The sequence below is a fragment of the Asterias amurensis genome, chromosome 2 (assembly GCF_032118995.1).
Source record: "Asterias amurensis chromosome 2, ASM3211899v1".
NCBI lineage: Eukaryota > Metazoa > Echinodermata > Asteroidea > Forcipulatida > Asteriidae > Asterias > Asterias amurensis.
In genome coordinates this window covers 2,611,771-2,629,357 of record NC_092649.1, presented here as the reverse complement: position 1 = coordinate 2,629,357, position 17,587 = coordinate 2,611,771, and the positions used below count along the sequence as shown (strand labels likewise).

At 38.1% G+C, this 17,587-nt stretch overlaps 2 protein-coding genes across 2 annotated transcripts; both read right to left on the bottom strand.

Annotated features, from left to right (window-relative positions):
• Positions 1 to 7,848: 7,848 nt before the first annotated feature.
• LOC139934118 (uncharacterized) lies at positions 7,849 to 9,033 on the bottom strand. The gene has a single exon (XM_071928405.1). It carries the CDS (start codon positions 9,031 to 9,033, stop codon positions 7,849 to 7,851), a length of 1,185 nt encoding a protein of 394 aa, XP_071784506.1.
• A 3,582-nt stretch (positions 9,034 to 12,615) lies between these two features.
• LOC139934117 (uncharacterized) lies at positions 12,616 to 13,065 on the bottom strand. The gene has a single exon (XM_071928404.1). The coding sequence runs from the start codon at positions 13,063 to 13,065 to the stop codon at positions 12,616 to 12,618; it is 450 nt and encodes a 149-aa protein (XP_071784505.1).
• Positions 13,066 to 17,587: the final 4,522 nt, after the last annotated feature.

Genomic DNA, 17,587 nt, shown 5'->3' with positions numbered 1-17,587 from the left:
CTCTACATGACCTAGGGGAAAAAATGTGTTGAGATCTAAATCATGAGAAATTTATGTAATTTGTTTAAAAGACAGTGGACATTATTGGAAGTTGCTAAAGACCTTCTCACTTGTTGTATCTCAATTTTATATACAACATAACGTAGTTGTGTGCGTTTAGATGGTTGATTTCGAGATCTCAAATTCTAAATTTGAGGTATCGAAATCAAATTCGTGAATACTTCTTTCTGGAAAACCATGGCACTTAAGAGGGAGCCGTTTCTCACAATGTGTTATACTATCAACCTCTCCCCATTACTCGTTAACAAGTAAAGTTTTATGTTAATAATTATTTTGAGTAATTACCAATAGTGTCCACTGCCTTTAAACACCTTTATTCACTGGTGCATCTTAGTCTGGTAGCTACCTGGTTCTGAAGTTCAGTCTAAAACTATTTTTTCCCGGTGAAATATTTCCTCCTAAAATGAAGTCATATTCTGTAAAAAAAATTAAAAAACGCAACAGCTGGTCTCTCGGCTGTAACAACCAAAATTTAATGTGTTTACATGCTGTCAATTGCGTGGCTTGTTACTACTTCAAACTGGCTCTTACATGTTACTTCATTAAATGGTTGACCACACAAAACATGAACACTGTTTGCGACTATTTTATCTGCTCGCATCCCGTACAGAAAAATCTCAATTGTCTTCTTGTTTTTCTTTCTTTTTTTCAACTGGCCCAATTAAGACACCACACACCCTCTCATTACAAAATACTAAATCGCCAATTATTATTATTATATATTTCTAACGCCGCGTATTAAGAGTCAGTTCAGGTAAATAGTTGACATATTTTGCTCACGGTCAAAAAATGATTTTTTTTTTAATACTTTGTGGGTGGAAGGGCCTTGGGGTGCAAGTAAACAAAATTGCATTTTCAGTTCCATATATAGCCTGTTGCCATGATAACGGCTCATTTTGTTTTTTGGCCATTTTAGGCCGATTTTGGGGTCTGAAAAACTGTTTTTTTAGCTCATATATACAACTCCACCCCACCAAAATGCAAAATTATTTCAAAAAACCTTGTAAATCACTACAAAGTATCATCCTTGGCCTTCCTTTAGAAAACAAATTATTGCTTTAAATATCACCCTTGTGCCATTTTTGCATCGTTTATTACAGTATGTTTTTAGAACTTGCAAAATCGCCATTTTTATCCTATTTTTGGACCCCAAAAAGTAAACTTGCCAGGGGGCTCAGAAAATTCTCCTTTCGGCTGTGGTTAGGGCCAACATTGGTATTTTCATATCTGGTGAGAAAAACTTGGGCAATTGTATCCTGTTGTGACAATACTGCCTCAAAACTAGACTTTTTTCCCCAAAACGTGAAAAATGCCTTTTTAAGGGTTATTTCACATAATATTGACATATGTGTCCACATTTAAAAAGAAAGGAATATTTTTCTAATACTTTGTGGATGGTAGGGAATTGGGGTCCAAATAAACAACATTAACATTTCAAATCATAATATAACACGTTGCCATGGTAACAGTTCATTTGTGTTAATGTCAATTTAGGCCGATTAGGGGGTCTAAAAAACTGTTTTTTTTAGTTAAATTTACAACTCCACCCCACCAAAACACACAAATATTTCATAAAACCTTTTCCATCACTACAAATTATCGTCCTTGGCTTTACTTGAGACAACAAATCATGTTTATAACGTGCATTAGAGTATGTTTTTAGAACTTGCAAAATCAACATTTTTACCATATTTTTTCCCTCAAAATTTCATTTTTTCAGGAGAATATTTTCCTTTCGGTTTTGAATAGGGCCAAAAAAAAATCTTTTTATTTCTGGTAAGATAAACTTGGACAATTGTATCCTGATGTAACAGTGCTGTCTCAAAAGTAAACCCTTTTCCCCCAAAACACGGAGAAATGCATTTTGAAATATTTGCTTCATTTTGAATTTATAACAGAAAGAAGTAATAATTCCATCAATCTGGCAGCTTTTCATATAAGCACTCTGTAGGCTTAGTGCATTACCCAATATTGATAAGAATTAGCCTGTGCAATCTCCACAAAATAATAAGATTTTTGATGTCTTCCATAAGGCTGTGTACAAATCGTGCCTGCAGGGAGTCAAGGCTCTGTGGCTCTTTTGTAAACATGTGATGTCACAGGTCACATCGTCTATACTGCTGTATTTGATAGCACTTGTTTCTCCATATAAACCAGTATTGCCAACCCATCCTCAGCCGCCCCCCCTCCACCCCTCAACCCCTCCCCATGCAATCAAAAAAATCTATTATACCGCCATTTCATCAAGACCACAGAGGCTTGTGAAAATACAAAGAAACATACGATTTCATCCTGCAAATCAAACTACACTTACATCTCTAATTTGTGTATACTATTGATTGCAATATGCTTCTCTTCATATTCATGCATGATGCCACCATTATAACCCACAATGAGGCCATCGGCGCACGTCTATGGCAAGCCATATGCCCAATAATTCGATAAACAGTGTTTATCGTCGATAAACTAAGTTTATCGCCGATAAACACTGTTTATCGACCGATAAACATTGTTTTTCGAGAAAAACTCTGTTTATCAATTGATAAACTTAGTTTATCTCGTTAAACACTGTTTTTCGCCGATAAACAGAGTTTATCGAGATAAACTTAGTTTATCAAATGATAAACACTGTTTATCGAAAAACTGTGTTTATCAAGCGATAAACAGAGTTTTTCGAAGTGATAAACAGAGTTTTTCGATAAACCGTGTTTATCACTTGATAAACAGTGTTTATCGAAAAACTCTGTTTATCGCCCAAACTGTGTTTATCAAATGATAAACATAGTTTATCGAAAAACTCTTCATCAAGTGATAAACAGAGTTTATCGAATTAATGAGCATTTGGCGTTGGCGCATAACTGTGTTTATCGAAAAACTATGTTTATCAAAAAACCTTGTTTATCAAGTGATAAACTGTGTTTATCGAAAAACTGAGTTTATCGACCCGATAAACACTGTTTTTCGATAAACCGTGTTTATCACTTGATAAACAGTGTTTATCGAAAAACTCTGTTTATCACTTCGAAAAACTCTGTTTATCGCTTGATAAACACAGTTTTTCGATAAACAGTGTTTATCAGTTGATAAACTAAGTTTATCTCGATAAACTCTGTTTAGCGGCGAAAAACAGTGTTTATAAGCATGTCTTAAGCATGTTTTTAAACAATGGAAGTGAACTACAGCGCCTGATGTTGTTAGGTAGAGCGTTCCAAAGTTTGGGAGCACAAGTGGAAAAGGCTTGCCATACACGTCACGCCACCACCAGTACTAGACGCTCGATCTCATTTACAATGGCCGCGCCGATGACCTCGTTCTAGGTTAAATGGTGACGTCAGGCTAGAATATTAGGAGATGCGTATGGGGAGTTTGAGCACGGATGCCGTCTTGGACTATCCCCATTGCATTCATGCACGCCAGTCAGGTCCACATCCGCAGAGTCTGCACGGACAGCATACACGAACACGCAGTACACAGCAGTCTACATGTACATTCAAACACGAATCGAGTCCAGGTGCGGAGTCGGTCACTGTGTGTGCATGCGTATCATCCTGCACGGACTCCGTGCATATGGGCAACCTTGTAAAATTCAACTCAACTTTATTATCAACTCAACTCATTCTAATACAAGTCGACATTTATTTCCACAATGCGAAATCACATACAAGTAATTACAAAGAAGATCTATTGAGCAAAGATAATAAAGAATACTAGGATAGTAGTTACGACCTATAGGACGGAACAAAAAGGTGAATTGGAACTAGAGACTGACTGAGGTACAGGATAAAAGGAGAAGAAGCTACTCAAGATAAAATGCGATTGTATCATAGCAACCCAATCCAAAACTAAAGGTATTTTGCGCAATCCAACACGCCTTAACATTGATCAAAACATGCTTACACTTATTCTTTATATAAACTGCTCACAAAAAGTAAGGAAACTTTTTTCAATCCAGTATATTTGTTATTATTTAATACTCTTTTTGTATATGGTATGTATCATTGCAAAGCTGAACTCTTCCTCTTTAAAATGATACCACAATTGCAATGATTACATGTTGCTGGACTTGACCACGTTAATGAGAATGAGACAAAGTCACAAATCAAATGTGCCAAAATTAGCAATATTTTTGTGTTACTGTATGACATGACACTGTAATTCAAACAAGCAAGACAACTTACTGATCTTAATCCACTTGATTGAGACAAGAAATTTGGTATAGAGCAAGACAACTTACTGATCTTAATACACTTTATTGATACAAAAAGTTCAGTAACGAGTGGATGATCCGAAGGCGTTGATGACAGCCTGGCACCTTCTTCTCATGCTGCACACAAGTCTTGTGATGCGCTGATGATGAGGAATTGGCGTTCAATTCTTCAAGAAGGAACCTGGTTAGGTCAGCCACAGTTGATGTGTTGGTGGTTCTGGCGCGGACAGCGAGGCCAAGCTGGTCCCACAGATGTTCCATGGGATCCAGGTCTGGACTGTTAGCGGGCCAATCCATCCGGTGCACCCCAACATTTTTCAGGTAGTCAGTCACCAGTCGGGCTCGAGGGGGGCGAGCGTTGTCATCTTCAAAGATTGAGTTTGGTCCAAAGTCTGCAAGTATGGGACTGCATCCGGCTGTAGAATATCGTCTTGCAAATACCCATCAAACAAGGTGTTTTTCATGAGATGAGGGTAAATTGTGTCCGATGAGCTCACTGGTGAAAATCACTGTGTAATGGTTCTGAAAAGCTTGATCGGTTTGATTAATGAGCATTACCTATTGACCATTCACAGACAACGGTAATTTTGGCACATTTGATTTGTGACTTTGCCTCATTGTTATTCATGTAGCCAAGTCCAGCAACATGTAATCATTGCAAATGTGGTATCATTTTAAAGAGGAACAGTTCAGCTTTGCATTGATATATACCATATACAAAGAGAGTATTAAATAATAACAAATATACTGGATTGAAAAAAGTTTCCTTACTTTTTGTGAGCAGTTTACATATTATTTATGTAGAATTGGGGTTATCTTTGTGGGACACAAAACACAATGTCCATAGATTTACGTTAATAAACATACACGGTTTGAAGATAATGATGGTAGAAAGCTTTTCTTAAAAGTATTACCTGCCGAGGTGCTGTAGTTTTGAAGAATTTAGTCAAACTAGTCACAAAAATAATTTTAGCAATGTAAAACGTATTTTTACCAGTTTTTGGTATAACTACCATTACTAGTATAAATGATTAAAACCAGTTGTGGTATTTATACCAAAACTGATAAATACATTTTACATGCTAAAGTTGAAACGAAAACTATTTTTGGGGGGACATTGCTTTACTCATTTCTCAACTCAAAATCTGTACAGCACCTAAGCAAGTAATATTTTAAGGTAAGCTTTCTACAATCATTATCTTCAAACTGTGTAAGTTTAATGTAAATCTGTGGATAGTGTGTTTTGTGTTACAAAAAGTACCCAGCCCTTTTAACAATGATCTAAACAATGTAAATTTTGAAAAATTTGCAAAATGCTCACACTGGTTCTTTTTGTAATGTATCGTAGGAGGTCCTATTTTCAAGGTTTCCCTAAAATCGTGGCAAATCTTTTACCTCTCTGTGCGCGATGTAAACAGTCCCTGGATACAAATTGTGTGGTTTTATCTGCCAAGCACTTAGAAACACGTAAGGCTCCACTGGTTATTTGCAGTTGTAAATGCAAAAAGTTTGGTATTTTAAGCATTTCTACAAGGTACAAAAATATTTCATAATGTTGAGGCCATATAACAAAAATTGCATTCTGGAAAAAAATACAGAGGCTTAAAGAAGTCATGTGCCTTACATTATTTTCTAATATTTTCTGAGATTTGTGTTTTAACCCTCGTATCAATATTATTATAAATATTAAAATTTTAACATCAGCTTGGTGATTCAATTATCACTTTTTATTTATACGCTTTATTATAAATATTAAGGGGAAATGTTTATTGAAAATAAATAAAAATCAGATTTAAGAGCCAATAATTATTCACACTTTTTATTTAATTTTGAAATTGTTTATTTTTTGCAAATTACCATGGTAATTTTTAAAATGTCATAAAAAATATTGTGAATAAAATGAAGACAACTGCTGGCTATAGAGTCATACACAGAGTCTCACAGAACACTTGTAGTCACTGCAGATGTTTCTTCCATGTATGGCTTCACCGGGAAACCATTCTTTCTCGTTTGCCTTGAAAACAGGAAGGTGTGTGGTGTGAAAATTTCAATGTCCATCAAGTTTTAATTTATGTTTGTATACTCAATATAAACAAATGAAGATAATTAGGGCATCGGTTGATATATCGCATCATTATTTTTGTCCCAATTGAAAGTAAAAGGCATAATACCGTGAAAACTGGTAAGAGAAGGATATATTTGTTACAGCTTTTGTTTATAAATTATACACGGTTACACATAGAGCTAATGTTTGCGGTACCTCGCACAGAAGTCACAATTTTATCAGTTTTCTCTTATAATTATTATACGATTTTAACAGCACATTTTAAATGTTTGCCAAAATAAGTTTAACGCAGTGATGGTATAACAGTGAACAATAACTAACCAATCAACAGATTTAATCAACACATTCGGAAAGTCTGCAGTATATCGATGTGTGTGAGCGTGTCTACCCGTTGAACCCGAGAACATTATTTTGTTGCACGCTGTGAAGGGATCCATGGTGTTCTGAACACTCTCGGGGGCAAATGGCACCGAGGTTGCGCCTTCGGGCGTGCAACAATTGCTTTGTTGTACCATGGTTACAATATAGGAGGCGTTTTGTTGTCATTTGTATGACGGAGTAGGAAATTAAGCAGACGAACAGTTGTTTTACAATTAAAAGCTATTCTTCACTGTTCCCTCGAACCCTGGGCTGTTTCTAACTGTGCAAAACGTCTAAAAATCGACCAACTGTGGGACGATCAGTAAATAAAACTCATGCTACTGCATCTTTAAACATGTAGCATGCGTCTAGGTATCACATCGCAAGATTGGTGTTCGACCAACAACACTAATTCAAAATGTGTTACCGTAGTATAACAATACAGAAGGGATCCGGGTTTTGTGGTCTTATAATAATATAGGAAAAGAAATTTCCCTGAATCCTTTTTTTTCTGGATAGCGTAGAATGTGCATACGTGTGATTTTTTCACAGGACTCGCGAAAGTACTGAGTATACAGTGCTACACACATCGGTGTATTATGGGTAAAATCTAAAAATATTAATAATCTTTATCCCCGATGCAAATTTAACATCTATTATACCTAGTCTTATAAAGAGCAATGTTCATTTTGTTACTTAAACCTCAATGCATGTCTGTGTTGCTTAAAGACACTGACACTATTGGTAATTACTCAAACCATTCGTTAGCATAGGAACTTGGTTTGTGACGAGCAACGGTGAGGTGTTGACAATATAAACAATTGTGAGAAACGGCTCCCTCTGAAGTAACGTAGTTTTTGAACAAGTAGTAATTTCTCACTAAAATAATTATTTGAATTTAATTTGAGACCTCGGCTGAGGTATCTTACTCTAGCATGTGCAAGTACACAACTTGTGCGGCAAGGGTGTTTTTCTTCCATTATTCTCTCGCAACTTAGGCAGCCAATTGAGTTCATATTTTCATACTTTGTTATTTTATGCATGAATGTTGAAATACACCAATTGAAAAGACTGGTCTATGACAGTATTACCAAAGGTGTCCATGCCTTTAAGAATACTATGTAGTTAATCAAGCAAATTCAGCTTGAAAACTGTGTTACTTACATAGCTTACTTAGCACCTCTTTACACTCTTTTCTAAACCGTCTATTTGCAAGTCCGTAAATAAACGGATTGACAGCGTTATTCAAGAAGAAAAGCACTCGTATCTCATTCATGACTATGTAGAAGAGAGGGTCAACATAAATACCCTCGTCTTCACCCGCATCGGCGTTCACAACTGCTATCATGATCCAGTGCGGCATCCACAGCAGCAGGAACACAACGCTGACCACGAACAACATCACGGTCGTCTTACGCTGAAGGGCTGCGTTGGTATCCACCTTTTTAGCTTGGCGCTGTTTGACGGGATTCAGACGAGGTTCGTTCCTTTCACGCGCCGTGTGACGAAACGCTTCAGGCTTCTTCGGTGGTCCTTGTGGGGCGGTATCCTTTCTGGCAGAACTATGTACAGTGGATGGTTGAGATGTATCATGGTGGGGTACGGAATTGGGACATTCAGATTCAGTCTTGACTGTGTCTTTACCTGGTTGTCCACGGGTAGGCTCTTTGGACGAAGAAGCAACTTGCGAGCTGGAAAGATTCGCTGCATTTGCAGAAGACATAATGCCGACTCGGACATGTCTACGGATGGTCATGAACACTTTGGTGTAACATACTCCAATAATTGATGGAGAAATCAAAAAGGAGCTCATGCGAGCCAATGATGCCAAGTTCACAGACGGAGTAGGCGTTCTGCCAAACTGCTGGACGTGTTCAGGAACGGTCATCAAGGCCCCGAAGATAAATGAAATCACGACCGCTATTTGTCCCCGTCTGAGGGTGAAGAACCGCCGTTGCGGACGGCATATGCAGTCGTAGCGATCCAGTGCAATCACTGTAGTGATCGAAACTGATGCCATGACCGACATGAACACTATTTTCTGGGTGATCACAATGGCTTGCGGAATCCCTACAGTCTGGTCAATAATGTCGATGATCTTTACCGAGCAGACGATACAGTCGGCCAAAGCCAGGCCCTGAATTAAAACGATGGTGCTGGTTTTGACAGTCTTCCTCCAGTAAACGCGTATGATGAGGAGGTTACCAGGAACGCCCAGTAGCACCACCAGTATCTCAACAACCACGCGGAAAACGCGCACATTTGAATTCAGTGGCTGACCGGCCTTTGGGAAAGCATCGTCTGATAGTTCAGATGTATTTGCTGTGGGAAACATATCCATTGCTAAAAACAGATAGGTCCAGAAATTCAGGTTGCTGTTTGTACGTCCCGTTTCTTTTCTTTGCTTTATTTTCTTGTGATGCTTCACGACACTATAGTTTACTGACACAGAGGAACAAATTTCCTTGGAATAATTGTGTCATTTGTGGAAAAATATGTGCTTTTATGGACATAAAATAACAGATCCAGTTGCGTGACATACTGTCTCATTTACATATGTCAGTTATTGTTTTTGGAACTCGACCATACCGCGACCAATGAAAAGGCAGGATAAATATAACAGGGATGCTTTACAAAATACGTGCCTCTGTAGGGTCTTTCACACAATGAAACAATGGACCCCTGATGCGGATTTTCTAAGTTCAACTTGGACCCCACAAGGGAATTAGTTCGAAAATGGAAGGTAAAAAACAACATAAGCAGGACCCCACAAACCAAATCCATGGGGTATAGTGTGGGTGCGTTGAGGAGCCCTCACACACGCCAACTTATGTGTGTCGTACTTTGGCCTATAGGACTGGCACGTCATAACTCTGAAATTGCGTGACAACGCGCATCTAATGAGAACGAGTACGGTTACCTGTATCTATATCTAAACTGCGCAATAAAGTATCTAAACACTTACAAATGGTCAGATTTATCGGAACCTGAACTAGTATGAACAAGTTTAACTCATTAGGTCGATTCAACTGTTATCTTCTGCGCATTTTGACACCTCTTTGTTGAGCTGCGATATTGTTTTGGCGGATTTATGGGCGTGGCTTAAGGTCAAAATAATTTCAAAAGTTGCAAAAGCCCATGTTCACCACAATAGAGCGATTGCGCTACCAATGTTCACATGTGGTCACGTGACCTATAGCGGATATAGAGAAACACAGCTGCACAGTAAAGACATTGGAAGACTCGTACCGATGGACCATAATTGGCTGTATTTTCAATAAATAACACTTTTAAACTATGATTTAAATCACATTTGCTGTTTGATGTTCCCAGTATTCTACTACAAAAGAGGTTTCTTTTGAGAGTATGGTTTATAGACTACGTAAATTACTGAGGTTAGAGCGAGCTCACGCGCCGTGGATTTTGCGTTTTGCACGGCGTGAAGTTGGGCTGTGACAAGGGAGATCGCAAAGTTGTCCCACTCATAGCTGACAGCTCCCCCTTCTAATCAAACATTTTGAGGATAAAAAAATAGATATGCAGCTTCTTAATGAGATTTTTATTGAAAATATTGGCAGCAAAATGATTACAACGAGGGCACTGTAAACCCACACTTTACGTGCACAAACACATGACATCGTGTGAAAATTCTCTTGGAATTTCCTTTTTGGTGGAACTGTGTTTACCTATACTGACATTGCTCAGCCACCGGTAAGGTCTCATGTTACAAACTCCGGAATATTCTACAGTGATTTCGAGGATATAGTCCTTTTTTAAACCATAAATTGCAACAGTAATTATGTCTTTTTAACGCACGTTTATATGCAGTACGCCGTGTTTGTTTACATCTAACACCCACTATGACGCACGGAGCGCAATCGGTCTATTCCCGAAGGGAGCTCGCAGAAGCATCACACACATACAAACCAAGACAAAATTCAGTTAGTTATGTTTTTTTACTGCAGTACCTCCCGAGTCTTCTAACTTAACTGCTGAAAGGTATACTCTCCGCTTTTAACTCTAACTGCTTATTCCCTGAAGATAGCCCTTAATAATGGGTGTGTCCTCAATCACTCTGAACGGCAACGACACGTTTTCTTATTACGTTATCTCGAGACACCTTACCACATCAGTGAATTTGGCATTAAATCCATATTAATTTATATGACCCCTTTGCTTTGTTAGATAATTAATGCTGATGTTCATCGCAATTGATTTAACCAACACGCGATAAACAAATCACATATAAAAGGGAGGCAAATAAACGCTGATCTTTTTCGTCACAGTACAACGCTTTTGCTTGAATTGGAGCCCTTGCAACTTTTAAAATTCGCCCCGTAGGCCACTCAAGTACCCATAAATCCACAAAACAACATTGTAGCGCAACACAACAGGTATCAAAATGCACAGAAGATAACTGTGCATCGGCCTAATTAATTAATTTTTTGCTTACTATTTGAGGTTCCGATAAAACTCACAAATTGCAAGTGTTTACATTGATTGGTGCAGTTTATACCGTATGCTTGAGAAGCCTCTTTTAGTGGCAGCAATATGATTCCGTTAACAGACTTCCTCCAGTGTCCATCCTCCTTTATATAGTCAACCCCATTTTAGCCTTTTTGAGATATGGTGGCCCTTGTAGGAGTTCAGTGTGTGGTTTGGTAGTATACAGACAGATTTACCCAAACCCTATAGTGTTATAGGATTGTGTCCACCATATCTCGAAATGGCTTTATTGCAGAAGGGCACCGACTGTTCATCAGAATGTGCTTACGTGATTGACTCAAAACCAATCACAAAAAATAATGTTTTGCCGAGTGCGTCCCATCGAGAACGGCACAGAATGACTCTGGGTGGACGCAGCGAGAGAAATTAATATATAACGAAAGCACAGGGGAGGTGAAAACAAATTAGTCATAACCTTTCTGTCACAACAGTTCGTAGGAATAAAACCTTAGGTGAAATACGGTCTTGTTTACTGTAGTAATTTAAAAATCCATTAACTATTTTTTTTCAATAAAGACTCCTCAAATGAACCTTCTGGCACATCCATTAAACCAGTGAAGGTTGTCACGTCTTTAGGTGAAAACAACAATTATAGGCCTATTATATATAAAACTAACCTGTGAAAATTTAACTTCAAAAGCTGTTAGGGTTTTTTGAGATATAACTGAAGTTCAGGAGCGGTTATCGTGTCCAAGAAGAATAATCCGTAAGTGGAATACACAATCTGAAAAAACCTGACAGTAGCGTTTTTCAGATTGCAATTTGGGGGATAAATCTGATATCATTATGATTCCATTACCACATAATACTTAATAAAAAGTCGCATCCCCTTAAGGTGATCCCCTGGCTGCCGCTTCCAAGGTTGTATCGTAGTTTGGGTGTGATCCCTGGCTACACGGCAGTTAACGGTTGTATGGCTTCTGACTGGCACCCCCGAACAAAGATATTGACAAAATAGGGACACCTCCAATATAGGGCTAGATAGCTCAGTTGGTAGAGCGCCGGCACGTTAATCCGGAGGTCGTTGGTTCGAATCCCACTCTAGTCAATTCTTTGATCAACCTCAAAAATCAAGTAACATTATTCTTAGTATGCCTTATACTATCGAAAGCTGCTGTAGGCTTCTTATCACGTGTTTTTGTTGTCATTGACGATTACCAAACGTAAATACCTTTTTAAGATTTTTTTTTTTAACAATTAGTGTGGGTTTTTTTGAAGGAGTGCCCCTGAAAAGACAAGCATAATATACCAAAGGGATAGCTAAGAGCTTGTTTCAACAGACCATTCCACGATAAAAAAAAAACAAGAAGAAAAGAAAGGAGATAATGGTTTTTGGACTATGCCTCACTCACTAGAAAGTGATGAGAGACACAACAACTAGCATCACCGGCAATCATAATTGCCGTAAAACAGGACGTTACTTAAAGTATTTATTTACTCTACATTTGAATGACTGCATGCCCTGGGTAGTAATGTCTGAGATAACCGATGATGGTAGGCTGTTCCAGATCTTCACAGCTGCAGGAAGAAAAGCCCTGTCAAAACTTCTAAGAGTTCTTGCTGCAGTCATACCCTGAGGGACCGGGGAGTGTAGAGCATATCTGTTGAGTAGCAAAGATTGCCTGGTCAGTCGAGCTGCAGGTTGCCTTACAGGTGGGACTAGCGATTTCAGCAAGGTGGGGCACTGCATCCTATATAAACAGGAGGCTGCTGCAACATTTCTTCGATGGGATAAACTGCTAAGATTATGCCTCAGTTGCTCTTCCGGGCCTAATCCTATCAGGCGACATGCTCTCCTTTGGATTTTATCAAGAGCCGAAAGGTGGACTGTGCTAGCTCCCATCCAGGCTAGAGGTGCGTACTCCATCTTGCTTCTGATTTACGTCTTGTAGATGGTAACAAGACCAGCCTTATCGAAGACTGGACCCAATCTGCGCAGCATTGAAGTACGCTGACCAGCAGTGCGAGTGATGTTCTTCAGATGTGTCTTCCATTCCAGTGTCTGTCGGAGTGGAGAGTTTCAGCCTCATTCGGGGGAGTACGGTTTTTGCCATTCAGACCATTGCAATGACATCTTCCGACTCATGGAAACCACAGTTATTGGTCAGTGGACGCCATTACTCAAGGTTGCTTTACACCCGGTTCAGACAGGTGCTTCGGAGTCGCGCCGAACCAAATAGATCAGGAGCGACTCTCGGTCGACTCAAATAAAATTTTGTTTAGACAGGCGAACTTTACGTAACATTTTCATTGTTTCGGCTCATGAAAAGATCGACGTCTTAAATCAAGGCGCTTTAGTCGTTCCGAACGATTGAAACAGTCGTTCGACTTCTAGCGCGTCCAGTCGCTCCTGACTAACATAACATTTACATTGGCTCGGCTCGGCTCATGACAAGGGCCCAATTTCATGGCTCTGCTTACCGTGTGTAAGCACAGAATCGGCGCTTACGGAAGCACGAAATGTTGTGCTTACGGCAAGCGTGTTTCACGGGTTAGCGGCGAATTTTCTTGACTTTTGCGCGTGCGTACTCCGTATTTACTAGGCATTCTACGCTTACAAGGCTAGCGCAGAAATTCGGCGCTTGAACGTAGCGGGGAATCTTGATCGTAAGCGCAGAATTCGACGGTAAGCAGAGCAATGAAATTGGGCCAAGATCGACGTCTGAAACCAAGGCGCTTCAGAGTCGTTCCGAACGATTGCAACAGTCTTTCGACTTAGCGCGTCCAGCTGCTCCTTACTGTTTCGGACGTCAATCTGTTCATGTCCACGTTTGGTAATTACTCAAATTATAGATTAGCATCAGCCCTACTTAAGAGTCAGTTCAGGTAAATAGTTGACATAGTTGCTCACGGTCAAAAAATGAATTTTTTTTATACTTTGTTGGTGGAAGGGCCTTGGGGTGCAAGTAAACAAAATTGCATTTTCAATTCTATATATAGCCCGTTGCCATGGTTACGGCTCATTTTGTTTTTTGGCCATTTTAGGCCGATTTTGGGGTCTGAAAAACTGGTTTTTAGCTCATATTTACAACTCCACCCCACCAAAACGCAATATTATTTCAAAAAACCTTTTATATCACTACAAAGTATCATCCTTGGCCTTCCTTGAGAAAAAAAATTATTGCTTTAAATATCACCCTTGTGCTATTTTTGCATCATGCATTAGAGTATGTTTTTAGAACTTGCAAAATCGAAATTTTTACCCTATTTTTGGACCCCAAAATGTCAACTTGCCAGGGGTCTCAGAAAATTTTCCTTTCGTCTGTGATTAGGGCCAACATTGGTCTTTCCATATCTGGTGTCAAAAACTTGGGCAATTGTATCCTGTTGGGCCAGTACTGCCTCAAAACTAGACTTTTTTCCCCAAAACATGAAAAATGACTTTTTAAGGGTCTTTTCACATAATATCGACATACGTGTCCATGGTAAAAGAAAAGGAATATTTTTCTTATACTTTGTGGATGGTAGGGACTTGGGGTGCAAATAAACAACATTAACATTTCAAATCATAATATAACACGTTGCCATGGTAACTGTTCATTTGTGTTTAGGCCACTTTGGGCCGATTTTGGGGTATGAAAAACTGTTTTTTGAGCTAATATTTACAACTCCACCCCACCAAAAAACAAAAATATTTCATAAAACCTTTTACATCACTACAAAGTATCATCCTTGGCTTTACTTGAGACAAAAAAAATATTGCTATAAAGTTCACCCTTGTTCTATTTTAAGAACGTGCATTACAGTATGTTTTTAGAGCTTGCAAAATCAACATTTTTACCATATTTTTTGCCCTCAAAATTCCACTTTTTTAGGGGTCTCAGAATATTTTCCTTTCGGTTTTGATCAGGGCCATAATTTGTCATTTTATTTCTGGTAAGAAAAGCTCGGGCAATTGTATCCTGATGTAACAGAACTGTCTCAAAAATAGACCCTTTTCCCCGAAAACATAGAGAAATGCATTTTGAAATATTTGCTTCATTTTGAATTTATAACAAGAAGAAGTAAGCAATAATTCCATCAACCTGGCAGCTTTTTATAAGCACTTTGTAGGTTTAGTGCATTACCAAACATTGATCAGGACTTGTTGATGACCTAAATCTTATAATTTGCCCCACCCCGGCCCTGGCCCAATCATATTTCTTGACATTGCATAAAATAAAATAACAGTTTTGTGAACAGCGCCTCTTTTTTGAAAGTCACATTTTTAAATTCCCCTTGCACATCAAGAAAGTTTGTACTGTCTTTAATGTTTTATTGGTTCTCAGAATATTTCCCTTTTTGTTTTGATTGGGCTATTATTATGGTTTGCATGTCTACTGAGGAGAAACACTTTGGTTTATTGTATCCTGTTGTGACACTTCTGCCTCAAAAATGGTAATTTTTCCAAAAACAATAAAAATGCATTTTGAAGTTATCCCTTAGTTTGAATTGATAAAAAACAAAAACGAGCATGCTTGTTAAAAAAATATGGCACTGTTTCCATGCTCTTTAAGCCACTGAGATCTTGTTTTGTCATAACTACTTTACCTAGTTGTACAGGTATGATTCACATTGCAAGAAGAGAAGTAGTGCGATGAGCAATCTTTACTGTTCTTGTCTTTACATGGCCTTATAATAGTCTTCTTGGTCCCCTGCCCGCTACCAAACTAAACATTTTCATCCCAATCAGAACAAAGAGGCTCTAAAAGTGAGCAAGTACTGTATCCAAAGTATAAATGGCCATTCACCTGCTTTGGCCTTCTGTAAGCAGTTCCCCCATCTATGGTGGGTTCCTTTCAATTGTACTGTTGCAAACAATAAAAGAGTTGGTTTATTTAACGTGATAAACAATTCAGCAGGTAATGTTTGACAATGTTTTTTGTTGATCGTTCTCAGAGACATATATAATAATTATGAATTAGTAAGATAGTGAATGGAAATAATAATCAAACTAGTCTGAATAGACTTTTGTTACTGCAAATGCATCTTACTTATTTATGTTCAGCAGGTGCAAGTTTTTACAACTTCTTTCAATGTTGTTTCATTAAAGGAACACGTTGCCTTGGATCGGTCGAGTTGGTATTTGAAAAGCGTTTGTAAACGTTTATTAAAAAATGCATTATTATTAGAAAGATATTTTAAAAGTAGAATATAATGATCCACACAAGTATCACTCAAAAACCATGCATTTTAAAACAAACCGTTACAAACGCATTTCAAAGACCAACTTAACCGATCCCAAGCAACGTGTTCCTTTTAAATAATCTCTTACGCTCATCTTGCAAATCGTTAGTATCATTGTTTTTAATAAGATCTTGGCAAACTTTTCCAACACTTTTAAGCGGGCTTTTTAATTTCCCACGTTTGTGTTGGACATGATTGGATGCTCCAAACCATCTGCCGCAAGCACAGAAACTACATTGTTTATGATCTCTATCTCTAAGAAAAGTTTTACATTTGGTAGCAGGCAGGGACCAAGGAGAGTAGGCCCTGTATTAAAGACAACTTGTAAAGAATGCTCATCGCACTCTACTTGCAATGGGAATCATACCTGTATAATAGGTAAAGTAGCCAAATCAAGAACTCTCAGTGGCAAAGCATTGGTTATGGTTTGGTTGGATACCATTATGTTTAAATAAAAACTTTGTATTCAGTACTCAAAGGGCATGGAAACAATGCCAGATTTTTAACAAGCATGCATTGTTTTTGAAAAAATTACTATACTTAAGGCATGATCAGTCACAACAGGATACAATAAACACAGTGTTTCTACCCAGAAGACATGAAAACACCAATAACAACCGAATGGGAACACTTTCAAAAGAAGAGGCGCTATTCACAAAACATTGTTTTATGCAATGTCAAGAAATATGATTGGGGCTGGGCCGGGCAAATTCTAAAATTAAGGTCATCAACAGTTCCTGATAAATGTTGGGTAATCCACTAGTGCTAAGGAAAAGCTGCAAGATTGATGGAATTATTACTTTTTAATGTTAGAAATTCAGTATGAAGAAAAAACAATTCAAAATGCATTTTTCTGTTTGAGGAAAAAAGTCTATTTTTGAGACAGTACTGTTAACATCAGGATACACTTGCCAAGTTTTTCTTACCAGAAATAAAAAAGACAAATTTTGGCCCTGATCAAAACCGAAAGGAAAATATTCTGAGACCCCTGAAAATAATGAAATTTTGAGGGCAACAAATCTGGTAAAAATGTTGATTTTGCAAGTTCTAAAAACATACTCTAATGCACGTTCTAAAAATAGCACAAGAGTGAAATTTATAGCAATATTTTTTTGTCTCAAGTAAAGCCAAGGATGATACTTTGTAGTGATGTAAAAGGTTTTATGAAATATTTTTGTTTTTTGGTGGGGTGGATTTGTAAATATTAACTAAAAAAACAGTTT

Excerpts from the sequence above, each read along its gene's own strand:
- LOC139934117 (XM_071928404.1), bottom strand. The coding sequence starts at position 13,065 with ATGGAGTACGCACCTCTAGCCTGGATGGGAGCTAGCACAGTCCACCTT.
- LOC139934118 (XM_071928405.1), bottom strand. The coding sequence starts at position 9,033 with ATGGATATGTTTCCCACAGCAAATACATCTGAACTATCAGACGATGCT.